A 15,365-nucleotide genomic window follows, 5' to 3' on the forward strand; every position below is an offset into this window, starting at 1 on the left:
ATAAAACTCACCAAGGCTGCATTTATTTGATTTAAAATACAGTAATTTTGTGAGATATTATAACAATTTACAATAACTTTTCTATTATTTCTATAATATATTTCTGTCATGGCAAAGCTGAATTTTACTAATATGTTGATTTGCTGCTCAATTACTAAAATTAATTACTTTGCTCAATTATTGATATCTAATCAAAATAAATGCATAATTACTATGTATTATTATCGGAGCTGAAAGCATTTGTTTCTGCTTAATATTTTTGTGGATAGCATGATAAATGCTTTTTTTAGGATTATTTGATGAATAGAAAGTTCAATGATATATTATATAAATATAAATTTAGTTTAATGCATCCTTGAATTTAAATAATTAACATTTTAACAAGGATAAAGAGAAAAAATTGCTTTATGACAATAATTCGAAGATTTCTGGACTGATAATAAACTCTCTCTCAGTTTTTTTTTCATATGCAACCTACAGAACATTCCACAATGGTTTGTAATTTTCAATCTGTTCTAATTCACATAGATGGCATTTGATGCATGTTCTTTCATCAAAAAGATGGATGTCCTCGAGACCTTTATGATTTGGAACGCATGCAAAGTATGTACACAATAATTATAAAGCTATGCTTTCCAGATAAAGTGCTCTTTTGCAGACATCTTGGAGATATATGTGTGCTTACTAGAGACTGGGCAAGTGACAGAAACACTCTCACACTGGCCCCCTGGCAATCCATCCTTATTGGTGAGCCCTGAAATATGATATCTTCAGAAAAGAAAATCAATGAATGAAATAATGGTTCTTGTTCTTTACCTCTGCATAGTCTTTTATATATATCGACCACAGCCTTTAGTCTAACCAACTTCTGCAAAGTTTCCTTGCCAGAAGGAAGTTCAAAGGGTCAGACTAAACTGTCTGTCATTGCATATTTTGCAAAGCAGTATCTGACTCTATCGCTATCTTGATATTGTGACAGGATGATAAGGACTGCACTGCATTTGTTATGAGTCATGGGGACACACAATTACAAACTGCACTGCATTTGTTATGAGTCATGTTAGAAATGTTTCATTATCAATCTACTTCCTTAATATAAAGACCCAAGTATAAGTAAGAGATTTATTGGCTTCCTTGAAAAGACAGGAGTCTATTATTAACCTCTTATTTTTCCAGTTGTGACGATATTAAAGATTTCAGCTTTAATGAGTGTCCACTGACGTCGCTAACACCACATGCTGTGGCAAACCAGACACGTTTCATATCAATTATGCTGAAATATTCTCACAGAGTCTCTCAGGGTCTCTCTAGTAAGATTACATCACCAAAAAGCCCATCAGAGACACCCATCTGTCCCGTCCTGTATCCAAAAACATGACAAAGAGCAAACGAATAGCTAAATCTTTTGTAGTGTAAACAGTTGTGCCCATTTCTGACTTCTGTCAGGACACATTTGTGATGAGACGAGGCTTGTGAGGGTCGATGAGATTATAGACGACAATCTTTTTTTCTGCTGACGTGGAGCTGGACAGACTTTCAGGAATGCTATGTGATGACTGTGGGGATACGGCAGGGATAGAGTAAATGTGATTAAATACACCCTTTTTCCCCTTAAGTTCATTATACTGAGCAAAAAGTTCACCACACAATTTCATGTCTGCTTTATTTTTTGATGTTAACGTGCATACAAACATAATTTTGGGAGCGTTTATAGACTATATAATTGTTAGTGTAATTGGACATTTACGTCACAAGGGCATCAATAGTTATAATTGGAAAGAGTTTGACTGGAAAACAAAAATTACTTTTTTAGAACGCCATTGGTGATATCAAAATTTGTTAATGGGCCAGAAGCAGAGAAATTTTGGGGCAGGGTGTGGAAAAGGTAGGAGATCACACACATATTTTGAGAATGCCAAAAAAAATCTACATTTTGACATGGGGTAAAGGTTGAAATTATAAAAATTCTTCATATAGACTTGCCTTTTACACCCCTGTTTTTCTTCCTTAAAGGGATACCCCATGATTTATGTAGTAAAAACCAGAGATATATTCTGCATGAACTCATTTTAAGTGCTAGAAAAACCATAACAATTAACTGGATGAAGCCACGCCCTCCAAAATATGTCAAAGTGGACAGAAAAACTTGAATATTTTTATAGAATGGAATATATATGGAGACTGCCCAACTCCAAATGAAACTGGACATTTGTATACAAAGGTGGACACCTTTTACTATGTATTTGGATGAATTGAAAATGAACTGATCAGTAAGGAAACTTGATTTTTTTCCCTGTTGTATTATTTGTCAATATTGTATGTGTTTTCTTTCTACTATTCTTATTTATTTGTATCATTTCTATTCTTCAAGTCACCGCTTTTGTCAAGGAATGTTTAGTTTATTGTTTGCAATTTGCTTTAATCTATAAAAATAAAGTAAAAAAAACTAATTAGACATTTACTTTTGGTAAATAATTATATTTGTGTGCATTTTAGTTATTCTCATAATTGATTCTGGTATTCACTAAGAGTTTTTAAATGTTGTCATAACTGTAATAAGTCTCATATGCTCATTAAAGCTCAAATTAGAGAAAAAAAATAATACAAACTTGGTAAAAAAAAAAACAAACTGAATTAAATGCAATTTAAAATAATTGTTTCATAGTTTAAAATATTTTAAAATGTAATATATAAAGTAGAATTTTCAGCATCATTCCTGCACCGTGTTCGCCAGTCTTAATGATGTAATCATTATAATTATTAATAACAATAGCAGTTCATAAGAGTTCTTCACAAGTATAAGTGCGTGAGTTTTAGATGAGCACTTGAGTCTTATATCGACACTCATCTGTAAATATTTAGGGAATTGGAATGACTTATTATAAGCAATTCAACAGAATTATGTGAAAATGACTGATAAAAGACTTATTTATAGTGCTCTGGGAGGTTGATCATAAATGGATATGCTAATACACTACAAAAGGAAATTATAGAATGATAATTCAAACCTCTCCTTTGATGACACAAAAATACACTCTTGTGCATTAATATTCATATTGCACCCTTAATATTCGACTTACATTCATGCATAAGCATTTCATGCTAATTGGTAATGTGGCACTAAAACGATCTTCGCTTGCATGCACACCAAAAGTAGCTCTTAAGTTTCTCTGAGAAACTTCAGATTTGTCTGTAGTTTGCTCTTTCCAGAAACCAAAAGAAATACTGACAAATATGATTGCATATTTATTCAGTATTTTTTAAAAGTTCAGTTGAGTTTTTAAATAAAAACTTTAATTACTTAATTCATTTTTATGCTTATAGTATCCTACTTATAACTTAGCAATGTAAATCTCTAATGGAATCAGTTTACAAGTAATTTCAGTTATTATATTAGTCACGTCCCACAAGAAGAATGTAATGAAAGTTTAATAAAGTACTGCAGGGATGACATATTTTCATAGGTCAAACCCTGTAAATTATCCTTTTATTTATTCATTTAATTACTTTTTTAAATATTTTATTTTGTTAAATGCTTTTAAAAAGGTCCATGGTTAACACAAGCTCAAGATATTTACACATTTAATTCTACAATATAAAATACATCACTAATACCCCATTCATGATTTTTCTTTTAAGATTTTTACTTGAAAAAGGCTTGTTGTTTGCATGTAGCCAAATGGACTACGGAAGCTGTCAGGGACATTAAATGTCGTAACAGCTAACAAATAAACAACAACTCAATAGTCCACTTTCACAGCCTCGCTGGATTTATAATTGCGATCTTACAAACTTTTTAAACCTTAAACCTTTAAACAAAGACTGAAAGAGTTGTTTGTTTGGTGATGGTGACATCAAAGTCATGCAATAGTTTGTTATAGGCTACATTTATCTTTTTTACTTCTGCCAATTTAGGCTTCAAAATTCATAAAAGTTGTGTTCATTTGTAAAGACTACCATGATAAACAAAATGTGAAGGAATCATAAACCTTTCTTGGACACAGAGCTTAAATTATGCAATAATTCAACAACCAATGGAAAAATCCTATTGTTTTTATCAAGGGAACAAGGTGATGATAACTTTTTGACTTGAACTATAAAAATAGATCCATATTTTAGACCACTTAACCCTACCTTAACTTAACAACAATCTTATTAACTATTAATAAGCTAAAATGCCAATTCTGCATCCTTTTTGATTAGATTTTTTAAAATCCAGCAACTGAACTGGGATTTATTAGGAATTCCCAATTCAATTCATAATGGCGCCCGAGCAATTTCTTCAACAGAGCTATTGTGAACTGTGCTCCGTATCCTATTTGTTGGAGGTGAGAGGCTAGATTGTCTCTCGCTACAGGTCCTCTGCCCTCCCCGGTTTCCCTGTCACCTCATGCCTGATGAATCTGTGTTGTTGATGTTTTCTGGAACTCATTTCTCCAGCCCTGGAGGTTAATTGTCTCTTATTGATTAAGAGCGTGGCCTGGAGAAGCTCAACTCATTGGCACCGATGCACATCTTCACCATGAGGCAGGGCCCTGAACCTCGTCACTCCAGGGAGGACTGTTCCATCCTGGGCTTGCCCCACAGGGACCCGAACCCCTGACCAGTAATATCTTGTGTCGAACAGCCTGTGGAATTGCTCTAGGCTGGTCTTACTCACTGTGAAGAAAAAGGAGCAGGCCACGGGAAAAGTCATTCTCAGCCACAGCGGGCGTGAGAGACCCTGCTAGCCAGTGCTGTCCTGGACTCGCTGTGAAGCTGTCAATCTCTCCAAGATGACACTCAATGACGGGCCTGTCATAGTTCATCACGGTGGATTGAGACACAGGACCCTGAGCGCACATTACAGACGACAACTCTACAAGTCTAGACTGAAAATGTTTATCAGGCAAAGGCAAAAAAAGAAAAAAGAAGCAAGACGCAGCCCATAAGCATCGCCTTCGCAGAAAATATTTCCATCTTTTTGTCCTCAAAAGAGAAGCAACCTTGCAGTAAATAAACGAAAATGCAATTTATCTTCTCCACGTCCAACATATTGGAGAGCAACCGGCTGTCACAGAGAATACACACAAAAAACACCGTTTTCCTTATTCCATCTATCAGGTTTAAAGAATAGGTCATCCAAAAAATGAAAACTCTGTCATTGAATCACCTCACATGCTTTTTTTGTTATTTTTTTTTCACATCATCACACAAATTTTTTTGAGAATATTTAAGCTTTTCCCATGCAATGACAGTTCATACTAGCACCTGGTTTGTCAAGTATCTTAAAAGTAGAGTATACGACCAGGTTTGAAGCCATATCATAGCTTTGTGTGAGAAACAGACTATATGGTGTTTTGATTTGATTTTGAATTTGAGTAAAGTTTTGAAATTAAATTCAAATACATTCATACTTTTCCCTGAGCTTGTCTGAGATTTCCTTTATTTTATTTTATTTTATTATATATATTATATTTTATATTTTTAGACCAATTTAAAGAATAGCATATGCTATATAATAAAACTGTAATATCAGCTTTTTGTGCATTATCCGTCATAACAACAACAACAACAAAAATATTATCCAATTAGCTTATCTGTATTGACAGTCATTTTTAAAAAGTTACCTTTCCATTTTGAATGATATACAGAATGAATATATTTATATTTCACATTTCTCTGACCTTGTCACAAAGCATTCAGGAATCACCGTTATTTAAGTTTAGTTTAATTTATATTTAATTAAATATTTTAAATTGTATTTTATTTTATTTTTGTTCTTCATCGGAAAAAAAACAGCAGAATACAGGTTTTGAATAAAAGGATGATTAAATAATGACAGCACTTAAATTTTATAAACTACTGCCTTAAATAACAGTGATCTGAATCAAAAAGCCTAATCTATAATTACAGTATTGGATAGAAGCAAAAAATGTCCAATGCTTGATCAGTGGACGCTATGATGAGTTTCCTCTTTATAAAGCTCTGCTCCCTGTCCACCCACAGCCATCTGCTACGCTCGGCTTTGGACACACAGCTTGGCATTTTGTCCGTGCTGGCAGCTCACCGTGGCAAAAACTGTACTTGCCCATGTTCCTTACAGTCGTCGGGAAAAAAAGTCATATATACAAGAGTGACAAACATGATGAGCATGTTTGTGTGTGTGTGTGTCACGACAGAAGCAGAATAACTCCTCAGCTTGCTTTAAAGACATTACTGCCATTCAAAACCAAAAAGTGTGAAACTGTGATTCGCGGTTGCGGGTGTGCTTTCAGACAACAGTTCTATAAACAAGAAGTTATAGAAAGTTACTTACATTTCAAAGACAACATGATCAGCTATTCGTGTTAGTTTCACTTCTTCAACGGAAAGTGTTTAATAAAAATATTATGAACCACATAATAATCACATAATATGTGGTACTTAACATACACTAAATATGATATAAATTATTTAATATGCAGAAATGGATATTACAGCTGCATGCAACTAAACATTGTTTTAAACATTTGCAACACCTCAGGAATGAGTAGAAAAATGAAATGTTCTTCTATACGTCTCTTAGTGGCATTAATATTACTAAAGAATTTTCCCGACAGACTGCATTACAGATAGTGATACGGAAGGCTTACCAAGCCAATGCTCTCCTGTTATCTTGCCAAATCCTTCACGATAAGCCTCCCAGTCACGGAAAAAGTTAACAGAGCCATCTTCTCTGCGTTGAATCACCTGGAAAAAAAAAAAGAAAAGAAAAAAATTTAATAGTTTTACATTTAAACACACTGTTATCAATATTATATTCATACAGAGGTGATATATAAACTGCCTACAATAGGAAAATTATTATAGACACCGCTTTAACGCAAACTGTAGCCTTCCCTGAGTAATTTAGCCCTCAGAATGGTAAAGTTACAACATCTATCAGCAGGAATAATCCTCATCCTTCAGACTAAACTGCTTCAATGAGAGATGAATGATATATTATCATATGATGGATATTACATTTTTTTTTTACTATTTAATATATATATATATTTTTTTCTTTTTTTATTGTTTTTTTTATTTTGTGTATGTTCATTTAAAATTTTTACCATTAGATTACACTTAGATTCGCCATTGTCTAACACTCACATAAAATTAGTCTTTACAAAACATTAAATATACTAAAAAATGATATCTTTAGCAAATTGTAAAATTAACATGCATTTTTAAACAGTATATTATAATGTTGCAATTTCTAAATTCACTTGTAGCACTTGTAGCTTTTAGTCTTTTATTTTTATGTTATTTCATCAAAACAGTATAAAATTTTTAAATCAGCTAGTTATTATTTATTAGTCATAATATCTTATCAAAAAAATTGTATCAACTTATCTGAATTGGCTAGAATTTTATGCACCATCCATCTATAATTTTTAAGTTAACTTTCAATTTTGAAATAAATACAAATATACTTCCACTTCACATTTCTCTGTGCTTGACTAAAGGCATTCTGGGATTGTTACATTAAAATCCTCTCAAGCAGCTCCCTAGGTTTTGGAACACAAAGTTAGACCCATGACCATTATCAGACAGGCAAGCACAGCATTATCTTGTCATATCTTATGTCAACCCTCTGCTTGCTTCTACTTAAAAACAGAAAGCTAATGAATCCTTGTGAAACCTGATTCAGTCTCTAGGTAGCTAACACACACGTCTCTTTCCTGCAGGTACATCCTTTGTCTTTGGTATGCAGATGTATTCTTTACTCTGAGAAGAATGAAGAGGAAACATAAAATGACTGGAGATGGATATTTCAGGAGTGTGGTGCAGAGGACACATGTAGACGGGTCGGGGTCCTCAAGGGAAAGGTGACACATACGTGGAATTCAAAGTGAAATTCAGACACTAATTGACTCCTGATCCTTTTATAGAATTAATCAGGCAGGCCGTGGATCAATGGCTGTTGAAAATGCCAGCAAAGGAGAAGTCTTGCCATCAATGTAAATGAGCCAAGCACAGCGCCCTTCTCACTTGCTCACCAGTGCCTGCCAAGACGAAAACACACATGCCTCCAGGGACAGTTCCCAGAGGAACACCCTCACCTAAACGGGAGTCAGGAAGAACTCAAGGAACTCAACACTCAAGGAAAACCACTTTCTGACCTCAGTTAGAAATAATACAACCATCTACCTGTTTATCAGATGACATTGATGTCAACGTGTTTGTTTAAAATAAGCCAAGAATTTAAGAGGTATGCAAATATTACTTAGCATGAATATTTCATTAGGAATTAATAATAATAGTTCGGAATAGTTCACTTTTACTGTATGTCAAATTTCACACCCTCGTGTCATTCCAAACTTTTATCAGTTTTATCAATTACATTTTTAAAGGATTATTTGACTCAGTAGTAAAAATGACAAATGCACAATAAAACTACTAAAAATGAAATTACAAAAAAATGTATACTCTCATAATACACTGCTTTTAATACAGTTATAAAAAAAATGTTTTCTATTAGTTAATTTCTCTTGGTTCATTTCTCTCGGTTCATGTCAAATTAATTTTGATAAATAAGTCGCACCTGACTATAAGTCGCAGGACCAGCCAAACTATGAAAAAATTGCGACTTATAGTCCGGAAAATATGGTACTTTGCGCAATCAAATGCTGCCACATGTGAAAATCATGTTTGTGTCACTAGAAACGCATGGATTCACATACTCACGTAGGAGTTTCAGTGCTTAATATACTGAAAATGATTTTTTTCTCATTAGAGGAGTTTATGTTTAGCTAAGGGGCTTTATGTGTGATAACAGACAACACAAGAAGACCTGTGAGTGGGACCTTCCGGGCATGTGATCTTGGAAAACATAGCCGCTCTCTCAATAAAACATGCCAACACTCTGTGCAGGTGCTTTGGGCCGCATTCAAAATTAATGGATGTGGCTTGACTCTGAATAAATCCTTTCATTGGTTCCCCTTCCAATCCGCAGAGCAACCAAAAAGATTTGAATTATTCACCATAATCTCTGTAAATGAACACTGAGTCACCTTTCAGCAGTGGGCTCACTTAATCTTTATTGTACCTCGAGTATAAAACAGGTAATTAAAATACAGGGAAATTTTCGTGTTCCGATAAATATTTCATAAGTGCTGCTCTGAATATTCCCACCGGTGCAGCATGAGCAGACTTCAAGCGAGGCGCCGTTTAGATGGTGGAAAATCAGATGCATATTTCAGGTGGACACATTTTGAGGCATTCCTAGGGTTCAGAGAGGGGATACTGGGGGTGACCGATGGCTCCAGGCCTGTTATGTCAATGCACAGCCGACTAAAAACATTTGATGCACTAAATATATGCAAATAAAGATTCTTCATATTCCGCTGTCTCCACGAAGGAGCACAGGGCCTCAACAACAATTTTCAGCCAGCTCGGTTTTGGGCAACTCTCTTCAGCTGGGCCCACGACCATCCTGCTGCCTTCCTCTCTGCTTCTATGCATCATTTCCAAGTTTTGGACTTCACACTCTTCTCTTTCCTTGTGGGTTCCACTCCATTGCCTGTTTGGTGACGTTTTCAGGGATCTTGCACAGAATGTGACCTATCCAGCCCCATTTCCTCTTTCATATTTCTTGGCCAATAGGCAGCTGATCTGGAGTTTGAGAGCTTTTCTGGCAATCTAATTTGTACTATATATAATGGGGGCAAATGTTAATAAAGGTCCGGAGTTTGTTTGTGGGTGTTTTTGACAGCCTCTTGAAGAGATTAGGGCTATAAATTTTACAAATGTATTTTTGTGTAGGACATATCGGAGCAGGCTGTCAGACTATATAGGGTAAAATACACCATCAAACCTGTAAATGGTAAAATAACTTAAAATCAATACATGAGGCTGTCAAAATCAAATAAATAATACACGTTTTTGCTAAATACATGTATACGATAATAGCTATATATAATATTTTAATTTAATGAAAACGATATATATATATATATAAACATTTTCGTTACCTAAAAAAGTAAAATAAAGCAGGAAAAAAAATATTTTATTTTAGCTAGCTGTCAAAGCAACATTTCTCATTTTTATTTAGCTTATTTTGATTTGCTAAAATAACTTACAAATTGAAAGAACTATATATAATTATATATTATATATAATTAATTGTATATTTATTTATCTTATTATATAGATATAGATATAGAAATAACTACTAACTTTGACACTTTACTAACATTAAACAAATAAAAATCTTGAAAAAAAAAATCACTTTATTGTAAGTCACTTTAAAGCATCTGCAAAATGACTAAATGTAAATGTAAACAGGATGGTAAATGTAAACATTAAACATAATTTTAAAAAATTAAGTGTAAAATTAAAAAGACAACAAAGGACGTAAAAAACAAAAAAATGATCCAAACGATTAATAAAACTAGGGATGCACCAAAATTTCGGCCACCGAAAATTTTCGGCCGATAGACTTTTATCACCGAAACAACACGGCCGAAATGTTGTGATGACGCAAACAGAAACCGCGACCTGCACGTGCACCTGCATAGCGCAGACCATGAGCTCCATGCGACATTCACTTAACACCAGTGAGAACATTCTCTCTCTTCGTATTCCTTTATTCGCAGCACTAAAGCGTCTCCTAACAAAGAGATTAAGACGGACCACGAAGTGAAAACAAAGAAAAGTACAGTCTTATAGAGTCTGTTAGCACACGTCTCACTGAGATCTTTTCGGATCCTCTGCACTTCATCGCGAATGTGCTTGATCCGCGTTATAAAGACCATTACTTGGATGCGGAAATAAGGCAGCGTGCACGAGAAATGATCCAGGCCGCGCTGGAGGCGGAGAACCCGTGTGGAGACGGAGAACCCGTGTGGAGACGGAGAAGCGCCAAGCGCAGGAGACAGATCAGAGTGCAGAAAAAAAAGACTCGTCTCTGCACCAGATGAGGGGCATGCACCATCGTTGTCTGATATGTTCAGTGGAATTCTGCAAGAAAGTGCCTCAAATAATAATAATACGTTGGCTATTTTGTTCTTTAGGCTACTATATATATATATACACACACACACACATACATAATATCAGATTGTAGCCATATTTATGCTAGATTTTCTGCTAGATTTCTGCTTTAATTTGATAAAAATGTTTATTTATGCCCTGGCCCTATTTAAATACACTCTCTCAAATATTTCTCAAATGTCAGGCAGATGACAAGCTCAACTGCTCAACAGCTAGATGGTTATCTGTCTGAAGTCCCCATCCCCAGAAGTGATAACAGTCTTGCCAAATGGAGAAGTAATGCACTTTCTAGTCCTACATAGAACAATTTCAAATGCACTTCACCTAAATGCACTTTGTTTTTATGAGAGAACTGTTCATTTTAAAACCTTTCTGCAGGCCAGTACGCCTGTACATTATTATTAAATATACACATGAGTGGGATACATTTTTAGTTTGAATTTTATTTTATACTGTGCATTGTTGCAATGTGCTTAATAAATATTTGCATCATTTGTAATTATGTATTTTTATGTTTTTTTTTTTTTGTAATTGTAATTATCTTTGAAACTTTAATATTAATTTATGCAATTGCAATGTCTTAATTTTAGTAAAGTTAGTACACGGTCATAGCAATAAATGCAATGGTACTAATAATTGGCATAATTTCTTTCGGTGTTTCGGTTTCGGTTTTCGGCCTTGGTTTTCTCTTTTATGGTTTTCGGTTTCGGCAAAGAATTTTGATTTCGGTGCATCCCTAAATAAAACCTATACTCTAATACTCTCACTGACACTAAAACTACACCGATATGTAACATTAAATATTAGCACAGCATATCATTACATGTAACTAAATATATAAATAGTTACATTCAAAATAGTTAATATTAATAATAATATTTTACATGTGATTGTTTTAATAATTGAAATAATGAAATTATTGACAGCCCTAGTAAGGATGTTAATCAATATTATTATCATGTGGTCATAAACAGAAGCGAACCACTGTGTACTGCTTTTGCGTTTGTTTTCCTCCGTTCATCTATTTCCGTTAGCCCAATTCCAGAGCCAGACTCCAGCTGATGTGTCCCAAAAGCAATTTCTCCAGTTACAATGAATCTCCAATGGCAGCAGAGCACACGGCGGCAGACGTGAGTCCTTCGACGCAGATGAGGCTCAGCTCCAGGTCGCTGCATCGGGCCGCAAACGGTCACACACTTTGTCTGAAGCGCTAACGTAGATGGATGACCTTGTTCCACGGGAGACGAGAAGTTCTTCAGTTTCACAATTGCCACAGACTCGCAAGTGCACAATTCAGACAGAGAATGAGCCGGACAATCTTCCCTCCTTAAGACAGTTCACTTGAGTCACTCGCTCAGAAGGAAAGCGGCCTTAAGAATCGTCTTGCTATCTCTTAATTATCTATGCTTTGATTTGCGGCACAACGGCAGACGGCACACAGCGAGGCCCGGGGAGTTCTGAAACTCCTCTAGCGAGCTGGTAAAAATTAATAATCGTTCTCAGAGGCTGAACCTCTCTCATATTAGCTGAAGTATTTCATTTGCAGTCAATGTAAGATAGGGGAGTGTGTGAAAGATTAAAAGGAAAATGAGAATTGTGTTGAATATTCAGAAATGATGGGAGTGTTTTGGCTCCCTTGAGCGAATTAGATTACGAATTTATTTCACCGTTTTGCAGCCGATGGCTAGGTTTAATTCTAAAGAAGAGGAAAAGAAGTGAGAGTTTATTGGTCTTACAACGGTTCTATAATATCTGATTTATCTTTTGGAGTGCAGGTAATGACCTCTGTAATTTCTCAAGAGATATCCTTTGTAATCTACCTCATTTTTCATTGTTTTGCTAGGTTGGTTAGAAGAGAGAACTAATTATCCACAGGCCAGATAAGACATGGGGGAGACCAAATCTTGTTGTCAGTGTTTTCTTGCAGATGATTCTTTATTTGTGAAAGACACATCCAATAAAGCCTTCAAAAAAAATGCACGTTTCCACTGTCATTCTAAGAAATATAGTTTATTTAACAGTGGGGCATGTTGCCTCAGTAGAACCGGCTATTAAAACACCTATTACAACAAATATTTTAATGAATAAAATGACAACACATAAAATGATGACACACAATAAAAAAATGAAATTATGTAGCTGACTCTTATTTTATCAGTTGATAAAAAAGTGGCTGTGTGATTGATAAGAAAAATGCTAATTACATTATATATTTTTCCTAAATGCTACGGATATTATATTTTATATAATACTACTACTAATAATAATAGGAGGATGCAATATCTCTATTCTTCTACTTATTATTATTATTATTATTATTACTTAAAGTAATAATTACAATTATTATTATTATTATTATTATTATTATTACTATTATTATTAAAATACATTATAATAAATTATACATTTTTATAAATAATTTAATTTAATTTAAATTATTTTAAAATGTATTTTAATTTTGCTAAAACAAAATATATATATATATATATATATATATATATATATATATATATATATATATATATATATATATATATATATATATATATATATATATATAATAAAACTACTGATTTGGCCTGTAAAAAGTGGTTTCAGAAAGCAAACATCAACACAAATAACTGTTTGTCCTATGTCCTGGCATCAAATTTGATCAAAAACACAGTCAATGACATGCAGCACTGTAAAATAAAACACACAAACAACATGGGCCATGTATAATTTAGCCTCCTTAATGAAATGCATAAAAATACTTTGCATGCAGAACTGGATCTTTAATATCCACCGAGTGACAGCGAAAACAGACTTCTGAAAGAAATCAGTGACCTTTTATTTGGACACCAGACAAAACCTGTAATTAAAAAATGTCCTAAACTTCAATGATACGCTTTTTTCACATTTATTAACCGCACATGTTGCAAAATATACAAATACTGTCACTCCTTTAGGTAAACAGCCTTTCTGAGCTTGTAGTGGAACATTTGTGGGCTATAAACGCTGCAGCAGTGTGGGCTGTTTTTCACTAGGTACTGGCAGGTTTGGTTTCATATTGCTGAGAGCAGAGAAAACAACCCTGCTGCAAAAAATATCTGAAATCAAATCATGTCGTTCGTTCATATTCCCCATTGAGATCCCTCCCGCAGCCAGCAGTTGCACAACAGACCGCTGGTAACAATCTGCTGGGCTGGAACAAGAGAAGACATTCAGTGCCAAAAAACACAGCCTCCTCCTGTCACTCTGACAGAAAACAGAGTCTGACCACACACAGGGCAAAGAGGTGGAGGATTTGACAATGGTCTCCCCGAGGGCTGTCAATCAACAGAGGTATAAACTTGTGGCATCTCCACCTCTGGTTGCACTGGCGGAGGGTCAGAGGCGGTGACTGAGCGCCCTTAGAGCGCCACAGATGTGTCCGCTTCCAGCAACAGCAATACTGTCCGTCATCTGTATTGTTCCAAAACTAAAAATCGATGTTGACGGTACACAACATGAGAGAGCAGTTCAGAGCGGCTTAATGAGCAATTAATATGGTCGTATTAGTGATAAGTCAGCACAAGGATTTTCATTGACAATTTATTGGTTTTCCTTCAATTTGTTTCATCTTAAGAGTAGTCTAAAAAGTATTTAATTTATACTTCAAAATGCTCTAAATTACATTATATGACAAATTATTGCATTATGCTTTTTCTAAGAAACACATTTCACAAAAAGATGTTTGTTAGCCCTAGTCAAAAAAAAGTCATATATTTATTTCATATTAAGTATAGTTCAAAATATATTAACATATTTACTGACATATCACGGATATAAAAATAATAATTAAACTTTATTTGGAGTACTACCTATAAGTTGCACCAAAGTAAAAGTCGCATCAGTCCAAAAATACATCATGACGAGGAAAAAAACATATATAAGTCGCACTGGACTATAAGACGCATTTATTTAGAACCAAGAACCAAGAGAAAACATTACCGTCTACAGCCGACGGTATCAGAGGGCGCTCTATGTCTTCAGTGTAGACTACAGGAGCACTGAGCAGCATAGAGCGCCCTCTCACGGCTGGAGACGGTAATGTTTTATCTTGGTTCATTTCTCTCGGTTCATGTCAAATTAATTTTGATAAATAAGTTGCACCTGACTATAAGTGGCAGGACCAGTCAAACTATGAAAAAGTCCGGAAAATACAGAGGAGTATAAGATCTTTGAATAATAGAGTTTTAACAGTTTTTAAATGCAAGATATTTTAAGTGTACCAAAAGTATACTTGCATCAGTTTCCCTTCAGCGCAATTAAATATCCTTCAGTATATATTTAGTTGGACTTCTGTACTACTTCTGCACAATTAAAGTGCATTAAGTACAAAACTA

At 34.5% G+C, this 15,365-nt stretch overlaps 1 protein-coding gene across 1 annotated transcript in view; it reads right to left on the reverse strand.

Annotated features, from left to right (window-relative positions):
• fibcd1a (fibrinogen C domain containing 1a) overlaps positions 1–15,365 on the reverse strand; it is a 95,545-nt gene that overhangs the window by 24,882 nt on the left and 55,298 nt on the right. The window contains exon 6 of the mRNA XM_026269503.1: positions 6,615–6,711. Coding sequence (XP_026125288.1) covers positions 6,615–6,711 — 97 coding nt within the window. The remainder of the gene's footprint in view (positions 1–6,614; positions 6,712–15,365) is intronic.

The sequence above is a fragment of the Carassius auratus genome, chromosome 8, assembly GCF_003368295.1.
Source record: "Carassius auratus strain Wakin chromosome 8, ASM336829v1, whole genome shotgun sequence".
NCBI classification, from domain to species: domain Eukaryota; kingdom Metazoa; phylum Chordata; class Actinopteri; order Cypriniformes; family Cyprinidae; genus Carassius; species Carassius auratus.